At 46.2% G+C, this 9,827-nt stretch overlaps 1 protein-coding gene across 1 annotated transcript; it reads left to right on the forward strand.

Moving 5' to 3' along the window:
* The first annotated feature begins 8,298 nt into the window (after positions 1–8,298).
* On the forward strand, positions 8,299–9,263 carry LOC123173683 (proline-rich protein 4-like). The gene is made up of 2 exons (XM_044589943.1): positions 8,299–8,442; positions 8,527–9,263. The coding sequence occupies exons 1-2, from the start codon at positions 8,300–8,302 to the stop codon at positions 9,017–9,019; spliced, it is 636 nt and encodes a 211-aa protein (XP_044445878.1). The 5' UTR covers position 8,299; the 3' UTR covers positions 9,020–9,263.
* The last annotated feature ends 564 nt before the right edge of the window (positions 9,264–9,827 follow it).

A 9,827-nucleotide genomic window follows, 5' to 3' on the forward strand; every position in this document is an offset into this window, starting at 1 on the left:
CACACACACACACACACACACACACACACACACACACACACCATAATTTATTACCTTTTTTACATTTGTTTATGATTTGTTATAAGTTGAATCAATTCTACAATATGCCTCGAACTAAAATTTGAACAAAAAGGAGACAATTGCATGATTAATTTTATCCCAGATTTTTAAAAGATTGACATGTGATTTTATAACAATAAATTTTGATTATTTTACATACCTACTCGTTTGTGTGAATAATATTGCTAGATACAATTGAAACAAATAGTGTTGACCATTGTATGGCATATGTTATATTGATTCAAAATAGGGTTGAGATTCAGTGGCAATTAGATACCAAGAAGTACAAGTGTTTAATATAAAATGCGGGATTTGGTGGTCGCCACCTCTCGTTCGTGGTTGATTTGCGGTACAAAGTGGTATATTTTATCTCCGCTCTACAAATTTGTTATATAATAACAAAACAAGTATAATATGGAGGACGGCGATTCAATGCGCGGGCATGTGGCCGGTATCGTGTGCGTTTGATCCGGTGTGGGGATTTGGAAAAATGCTGACGTGGGACAGGTTTTAGCAGTTGAAAAATCGCGTATACATGAGGAGTCGTAGGAACAGTGATGTATGGCGGGACTAAACCGTAGGTGGCAGGCGAGATTAATGGGGTGGGCGGAGAGAGGCGTCGAGTCCGAAGTTATAGGCTGTGGCTCAGGAATGTGAGGAAAATCATTGGCATGGGGACGGAATGTGCACCTGATAGGGTCGGGGGTTGTCGAACTTAATCAAAACGTGGTTTTCCCGTGTGTCCCGTGCACACCACTAAAGCTACATAAGTTGTTCTTCAAAAAAAAAACTATATAAGTTGTTCGTTTCGGTTCTTCTTAGACGAGCTGGGTTTATTTTTTGCAAAAAGATCAGATTTATTATAAAGATTCCCCACAAAACCGCCTGATTGTGCGACGCTGCCGATGTCATTTGCTGCTAGCAATGGGGGTGATTATGGGGGTGTTGCTGAAACACCTACCCACCCAAAGTGCGGAAGGTTCGATCGTGTGTGTGCATGTGGAAGGACCATTCAAAGATGCTCCGTTAAATTTAGATGAGATGATTCCAGTAATACACTACCATGTTGTTCCATCGGCGTCCTCCTCAGATGCACCAAACGATCATCGACGTCCTCCTCCGGGGAGGATCGCCTGGAGCAATTAAACTAATAAGTTGGAACTGTCGGGGTCTCTTGGGAACCCCGACAGTTCTTTTGCTTCTGGACATCCAGAGGTGACATAATCCAGATGCGTTTTTTCTGTCTGAAACGCATTTGGATGAGGATAGGGCAGCTTGAGAAGGAAAACGAGGATGGATTACAAAATCGTTGCGCCAAGCCTTGATGGAAGGAAAGGTGGTTTGCTTTTAGTCTGGAAGAAGGAGGTGAGGATCTACTCCCAGACTACCACTTTTAGTGTCATCAATGTGATGGTGGAGGAGTCAAATGGAAGAGAATGAAGGCTTTAGGGATTGTACGGGGAGCCGAGTTGGGATCATACGTACCAGCTAATACTTGCATGCTCAATCTAATCTCCTGTGGGTGGTCATTGGTGAATTTAATGAGATTCTATTCTCGTCAGAAAAGGAGGGAGGTGCGCCACGGCAGCAAGCGCCAAGATGTGCTTCGAAAGGCACATAATCTTCATCTCCTACAGATATCTGCAACACCTGCTGATTTTAATTCCCTCATGTGCAGTTGGTAAATCCTAGTCATCTTTTTGCTATCTAAAGCTCGGAGTCGTTAAGGTGCATGAGGGTTTGCCTCAAGTTTGGAGCAAGTTTTGCCATCTTCAAGTATTAGATTCTTTGTCTGGACGCTGCTGCAGAACAGACTTTGGACTGCAGATCAACTGCTTGTGAGAGGCTGGATCATCAGGATACTTGCTCCACTTGTGATCAGGTGCTTGAGTCCGCCCACCACCTGATATTCGGTTACCCCTTCGCCAAGCAGGTCTAGACTGCATACCAAAATACGAGACCACTGGCAAGCTAGGCAGAGCTGCGCTCAACCTCTGTTGGGACCTGGTGGGAGACGATCCTGCCTCTCAGGAAAAAAGGAGAGGGCACTGATGATTGCACCTTCTCAGCTTACGTGGCATGCATGGAACCTCTGGAATGAGCGAAATCGAAGAGTTTTCAAAAATCAGCAAATGAACCCTGTGTGTGTTCGAAGATTAACGATGAGATCAGCCTCTTTGATGAGGCATGGGAGCAATAGGTTTTTTTTTGAACTGTACAGCCAGGCAGGCCTTGCTTGTACTGGGTCTTTTATTCTTTTTTCAGCTTTTCCTAGTAGCTTCACTACTAGTGTAAAGTTTTTCCCCCTCCTTAAATGAAAAGGCATAGCACCTGCCACTAGTAGGAAAACACCTAATAGTCCCGGTTTGTAAGGGCCTTTAGTCCCGGTTCATGAACCGGGACTAATGGGTCGTTACTAATACCTCCACCCATTAGTCCCGGTTCAAACACGAATCGGGACCAATGTGCCTCCACGTGGCCCTGTGCGCCAAGCCCAGTCAGGGGGCCTTTGGTCCCGGTTGGTGGCACCAACCGGGACCAAAAGTCCATGTTTTTTTTAGAAAAGTGGCTGCTTTAGGGGTTTTGGGGGTTATTTTTAGGTTGTTATTAGCTAGCTAATAGAGAGAAGTGTCCTCTCTTATATCTTCGTCCTTGGTTTACCAACGCTGCTGCTATATATGTTCACTTCACCCGCTGATATAATAACTCATGCATGCTCGCATCATACATCATCATATATAATAACAAGTCCTACTAATCATGCATCATCATACAACTTCTACTCGTTATTAATAATAAGTCATACGATCATCATCCTCATAGTCATCGAACCCAACCCTACATAATTGTTCTTAGCACATGATCATCAGTATCAGGTAGGACATGACCTAAACACCCTTAAGGTAAAATAGTATAAAACAATATAGACCCTGACTCTTCATTATGAAGAATGGCGATCATCATGTCTCCAATTCAGATCCGAAGCAATAGGGATTGTTTCTTGAATCGGGTCCTTTCTCGAGAAAAGGTTTGTCTCGAAGAATTGAGTGGGAGGATGGTGGAGACTTGATGAGGTTATTGAACCGTCACTTCAACTAGTGTGTAGTAGGGCACAGGAAGTTGTTCCTGTGGCACCTACACCAACTGAAGTAGAAGCTTATGATAGTGATCATGAAGTTTCGGATCAAGTCACTACCGTACCTCGTAGGGTGACAAGGATATGTACTACTTCAGAGTGGTACAGTAATCCTGTCTTGAAGGTCATGTTGCTAGACAACAATGAACCTACGAGCTATGGAGAAGCGATGGTGGGCCCAAATTCCGACAAATGGTTAGAAGCCATGAAATCCGAGATAGGATCCATGTATCAGAACAAAGCATGGACTTTGGTAGACTTGCGCGATGATCGGCAAGCCATTGAGATAAATGGATCTTTAAGAAGAAGACGGACGTGGATGGTAATGTCACCATCTATGAAGCTCGACTTGTGGCGAAGAGTTTTTCACAAGTTCAAAGAGTTGACTACGATGAGATTTTCTCATCCGTAGCAATGCTTAAGTCCGTCGGAATCATGTTAGCATTAGCTGCATTTATGAAATCTGGCAGACGGATGTCAAAACGAGTTTCCTTACCAGTTTTCGTAAGGAAAGGTTGTATGTGATACAATCAGAAAGGTTTTGTTGATTCTAAGGATGCTAAAAGGTATGCTAGCTCCAGTGATCCTTCTAAGGACTGGAGTAAGCATCTCGGAGTTGGAATGTACACTTTGATGAGATGATCAAAAGATTTTGGGTTTATACAAAGTTTATGAGAAACTTGTATTTCCAAAGAAGTGAGTGGGAGCACTATAGAATTTCTGATGAGTATATGTTGTTGACATATTGTTGATCAGAAATGATGTAGCATTTCTGGAAAGCATATAGGGTTATTTGAAAGGTATTTTTCAATAGAAAACCTGGATTAAGCTACTTAAACATTGAGCATCAAGACCTATGAGGATAGATCAAAAACGCTTAATGGTACTTTCAAATGAGCATATACCTTGACATGATCTTGAAGGTGTTCAAGATGGATCAGTCAAAGAAGGAGTTCTTGCCTGAGTTGTAAGGTACGAAGTTAAGACTTAAAGCTCGACCACGGCAGAAAAGAGAGAAAGGACGAAGGTCGTCCCCTATGCTTTAGACGTAGGCTCTACAGTATGCTATGCTAAGTACCGCACCTGATGTGTGCCTTGCCACTTGCCTGGCAAGAGAGTACAAAGGTGATCAAGGAGTGGATCACCAGATAGCGGTCAAAATTATCCTTAAAGGAATAAGGATAGGTTTCTCGGTTATGGAGGTGATAAAGAGTTCGGCGTAAAGGGTTACGTCGATGCAAGCTTTAACACCTATCCGAATGACTCTGAGTAGCAAACCGGATACGTATAGTGGAACAACCATTTGGAATAGCTCCAAGTGGAGAATGGTAGCAGCGTTTACAATATGACCTAGAGATTTGCGAAGTACATACGGATCTGAATGTTGCAGACCCGTTGACTAAAACCTCTCTCACAAGCAGAACATGACCAAACCCCAGATCTCATTGAGTCTTAATCACATGATGATGTGAACTAGTTTAGTGACACTAGTAAACTCTTTGGATGTTGGTCACATGGTGATGTGACCTGTCAGTGTTAATCACATGGTGATGTGAACTAGATTATTGACTCTAGTGCAAGTGGGAGACTGTTGGAAATATGCCCTAGAGGCAATAATAAATTAGTTATTATTATATTTCCTTGTTCATGATAATCGTTTATTATCCATGCTATAATTGTATTGATAGGAAACTCAGATACATGTGTGGATACATAGACAACACCATGTCCCTAGTAAGCCTCTAGTTGACTAGCTCGTTGATCAACAGATGGTTACGGTTTCCTGACCATGGACATTGGATGTCATTGATAACGAGATCACATCATTAGGAGAATGATGTGATGGACAAGACCCAATCCTAAGCCTAGCACTAAAGATCGTGTAGTTCGTATGCTAAAGCTTTTCTAATGTCAAGTATCATTTCCTTAGACCATGAGATTGTGCAACTCCCGGATACCGTAGGAATGCTTTGGGTGTACCAAACATCACAACATAACTAGGTGGCTATAAAGGTGCATTACAGGTATCTCCGAAAGTGTCTGTTGGGTTGGCACGAATCGAGACTGGGATTTGTCACTCCTTGTAAACGGAGAGGTATCTCTGGGCCCACTCGGTAGGACATCATCATAATGTGCACAATGTGACAAGGGAGTTGATCACGGGATGATGTGTTACGGAACGAGTAAAGAGATTTGCCGATAACGAGATTGAACAAGGTATCGGTATACCGACGATCGAATCTCGGGCAAGTACAATACCGCTAGACAAAGGGAATTGTATACGGGATCAATTGAGTCCTTGACATCGTGGTTCATTCGATGAGATCATCGTGGAACATGTGGGAGCCAACATGGGTAACCAGATCCCGCTGTTGGTTATTGACCGGAGAACGTCTCGGTCATGTCTACATGTCTCCCGAACCCATAGGGTCTACACACTTAAGGTTCGATGACGCTAGGGTTATAAAGGAAGTTTGTATGTGGTTACCGAATGTTGTTCGGTGTCCCGGATGAGATCCCGGACGTCACGAGGAGTTCCGGAATGGTCCGGAGGTAAAGATTTATATATTGGAAGTCCTGTTTTGGTCACCGGAAAAGTTTCGGGTTTTTCCGGTAACGTACCGGGACCACCGGGAGGGTCCCGGGTGTCCACCAAGTGGGGCCACCAACCTTGGAGGGCATCATGGGCCAAGTGTGGGAGGGGACCAGCCCCAGGTGGGCTGGTGCGCCCCCCCACAGGGCCCAAGGCGCAAGGGAAGTGGGGAAGGGGGCAAACCCTAGGGCAGATGGGCCCTAAGGCCCACCCTAGGTGCGCCTCCCCCCTCTCCCCCTTCTGGACGCACCAGATGCCATCTGGGGGCTGCCGCCACCCCTGGGGAGGGAACCCTAGAGGGGGCGCAGCCCCCTCCCCTCCTCCTATAAATAGTGGGGGTTTTGGGGCTGCCCAAGACACGAGAACCTCTCCCTCTTGGTGCAGCCCTACCTCTCTCCCTACTCCTCCTCTCCCGCGGTGCTTGGCGAAGCCCTGCAGGATTGCCACGCTCCTCCATCACCACCACGCCGTTGTGCTACTGCTGGATGGAGTCTTCCTCAACCTCTCCCTCTCTCCTTGCTGGATCAAGGCGTGGGAGACGTCACCGGGCTGTACGTGTGTTGAACGCGGAGGTGCCGTCCGTTCGGCACTAGGATCTCTGGCGATCTACAAGGGTATGTAGGTGCACTCTCCTTCCCCTCGTTGCTGGTTTCTCCATAGATAGATCTTGGTGACACGTAGGAAAATTTTGAATTTCTGCTACGTTCCCCAATAGGAAGGACCACGTGTGCCCGCCCACTGTGTAAATGCACGTCGTCGGCAAGCTCCTCGCCATGTTCACTCAAGATGACGCCATCATGGAGTCCCCACCCGCATCACCAATGTCTGAAGAAGTGCACCATTTCGCGTCAGGCGGAGGGACAGACACTGGTTTTTTGTATAGGATTATCCTATAGGTGGACCACAAAAATAAATTAAGGTGGGGCAAAGTCTTAGTAAGAATTGTTTTAATGCGAATCAAAGGAGTCAATATACACGAACAATGCACACTACAAACGAATAACCAAATGCAAACATGATTCAATAGGATTTTTTTTGAAATTGCATGCTATGTTTCCCAACACATTGCCCCTATGAGGACTAAAACCCCAACCTATCTATTAGCTGGAGCCAAGCCATGAGGATTTCCCTCCTTAAAGCCAGTCGTCTGCGAGGTGGAAGAGAGGCGGAGCACTTTTTGTCCTCTGGCCGGCTGATCTGCCAGAGACTCATCCCCCTGGGAAAGGGAATTCGAAGCCATCGTCATCACCAACACTCCGATCATCATTGGGACCAATGCATATTAATCTTGTGAATTTAAATATAGTTCAATATTAATATAGTTCATTGGGACCAACATTCTTGAGGACATGGGAGAAACATTGTTACCATTAATCTTGTGAATTTAAATATAGTTCAATATTTTGATATTAGGTTGTGATGTAATTCTGTAGTGGTGATGTGCGAACATCGACTGCATATCACTTGATCAACATAAGCCTAGAGGAGAGTATTTTTTGATTAGTTTATCTATGGTAGATTGTTGGAGTGACCGAATTACCAAATCCTAAGTTTATGAATTAGTACGAGGGGCTATTGGAACCCTGAAGTTTATTGTTATGGTTAGATGCTATCTTAATTATTCTCAATGAATCTTGATGAAAGTGAGAACAACACATTACTATAGGTTCCACCGCACAACAAATTATCAAAGCAATGAATGTTAACTCAATAAACAAGATGAAAGTAACTTGATGAAACTACCATGTGTCCTCGAGAGTGATTTGATCCATATAACTAATAGAAATCTTGTTCTTTTTTGCGGGGATATACAACTATCAACTGCAGAACAAAATATGTACGATTGCAACCGGTTTTATTATATTGAAAGATTGAGAAGTTTTGATGTTATCATGCCACCTAGCTCTAGTGCTCAAATGCTTCTAGCTCTGATTGGTTGTAAGATTGCTTTCAAATTAAGCTTCTAAGCAGCCAATCCACGGCGCTAGCTCCAATTCTTGTTGCTTTTGCCATATAAATGCACGGGAGGTGCACCGCACGCAGAAAGGGATCATCAGATAATTAGTTAACAATACGTACGCTCTGACTACTTTTATGTAGGCTCTAGATGCATGATAAAGGGTACGTACGTACTTACACTGCATGCATCCATGCATGGCCATGTGCGGCTTGCAAAACCTATATGAAGGAGAACGACGTGATCGACCACCGGCCAAAAGTCGATCACCGACCAGTTTAGCAATTTTGATCTCGATCACCAACTGAGTAATGACGAGGTGGAACAAATCGATGATCGATGCGTGCAGAATCAATCGAGTTTTCAATTCGCCATCTGAAATTTCGGCGAATTAGCCGGTCTCTCGTTGTCAGGCATCATTGTGCCGGGCTGCCGGCCACCCTTGGACAGCATGCAGCCAGATCATCCATCGAGCTGTGTCGATCTCAATGCGGACGCCTATATAAACCACACTGCCACTCAGCCGACCCATCATCCATCCATTAACTCAGACATGGCAGTTTCGAGAGCGCTCGTCCTCGGCGTCCTGCTGGCGATCGCCGTCGCCAATGCCGAGGCAGCGTCCGTCGTGGTCGGCCAGGTCAAGTGCACCGACTGCACCAGGAAGAACTTGAAGGCCGAGGAAGCCTTCAAGGGTAAGCGCTAGCTAGCTACAGTGTAAATGCATGAATGCATGATGGTGCTCTGCTCACTATTGTTCTGCCATGAATGCACAACTGATCTTCAGGTGGCGATCAAGTGCAAGAACGTCCACCGCGACTACGAGAGCAAGGCGGTGGGTGCCCTGGACTGCACCGGCGCCTTCAGCGTGCCCCTGGCCGCCGACCTCCATGGCGCCGACTGCGTCTCGCAGCTCCACAGCGCTGCCTCCAACGCGCCGTGCTCCGGCCAGGAGCCATCCAAGATCGTGCCGGTGTCCGAGGGCACCACCTTCGGCATCATGGCCGGCGCCAACACTGCCACGCCGTCCGCGGCGTCGCCTGAGTGCGCGTCCATGACCCTGTGCGGGCCGATCAAGAAGCACATCATCGAGCACTTCCACCACAAGAAGCCCGTGCTGCCCAAGCCGGAGCCCAAGCCCCAGCCCCACCCGGACTACGGCCCCGTGCCCAAACCCGAGCCCAAGCCGCAGCCCCACCCGGACTACCACCCCGTCCCTCCCACGCCCACCTATGGCGGCGGCGGCGGTGGTGGATACCACGGCCACCACTGAGTCTGGTCTGCCACTGTCCGGCTAAGCACCAAAATCTCATCACCGGTTACATGATCAGTGTCAGTGAGTGATCGACGTTACTATTTATCATCAGTTGCTTGCGTAGCCGCGTGGGTATTTTTTGGTGGTCTTCTGCCATTCGCTACCACGTTTTAGTATCTGCACTGCATAGTCGAGAGTTCAGAATAACATTTGTGAGGAACTTGTGTATAAGAAGTTACTGTGAATCAAGTAATGTAATCAAGTCCATTTGAGCCAACGCAAAGTTCCTTCCTAGCTCGGCCTCCACGGCCCCTCTTATCTACACCATTCGTTTTGTGTCGCGATTTGTGCAGGAAAGCACCGTCACAAGCATGCACTTGTTTGATGCAGTGTCATTTGCAGGCATTGTCCCATCCGTTGCAGCCAAACAATAATCAAAAGCAAGCTAGGCCTGTATGCTAGTCTCCTCGTGGCTCAGTCTCAGTGGGTGTTCAAAGCTGGTCAAGAATTCACAGGCTCACATGCAACAGTTGCTCTCATGCAGCAGCTTTGCACTATACATAACACTGTTTACTCTCCTGAACTTTTACCGATGAACATGCAACACATGCAGGCCGAAATATGATAGGAGAGAGAAGAGAATGGGTACATGAAGGAATCTTTGTCCAACCGGGAGAAAGAGAGGGGTTTGCATGGAGAATGTTTTATCTCCACCCCTTTGTCCCATGTGCATTGAGTAATAGTGATTTCTTATTCGAGGAAGTGACTTTTAGAATTTTTATTTGACATCTTTAGAGCATCTCCAGCCACGCCGCCAACAGGCCCT

This window comes from Triticum aestivum, unplaced genomic scaffold (assembly GCF_018294505.1).
Source record: "Triticum aestivum cultivar Chinese Spring unplaced genomic scaffold, IWGSC CS RefSeq v2.1 scaffold133450, whole genome shotgun sequence".
Taxonomy (NCBI): domain Eukaryota; kingdom Viridiplantae; phylum Streptophyta; class Magnoliopsida; order Poales; family Poaceae; genus Triticum; species Triticum aestivum.

What these genes read in the sequence shown, in the direction of transcription:
- LOC123173683 (XM_044589943.1), top strand. Translation starts at nt 8,300, where the DNA reads ATGGCAGTTTCGAGAGCGCTCGTCCTCGGCGTCCTGCTGGCGATCGCC. An exon ending in GCCGAGGAAGCCTTCAAGGG is followed by an intron (nt 8,443 to 8,526) that starts TAAGCGCTAGCT and finishes ATGCACAACTGA; the next exon opens with TCTTCAGGTGGCGATCAAGT.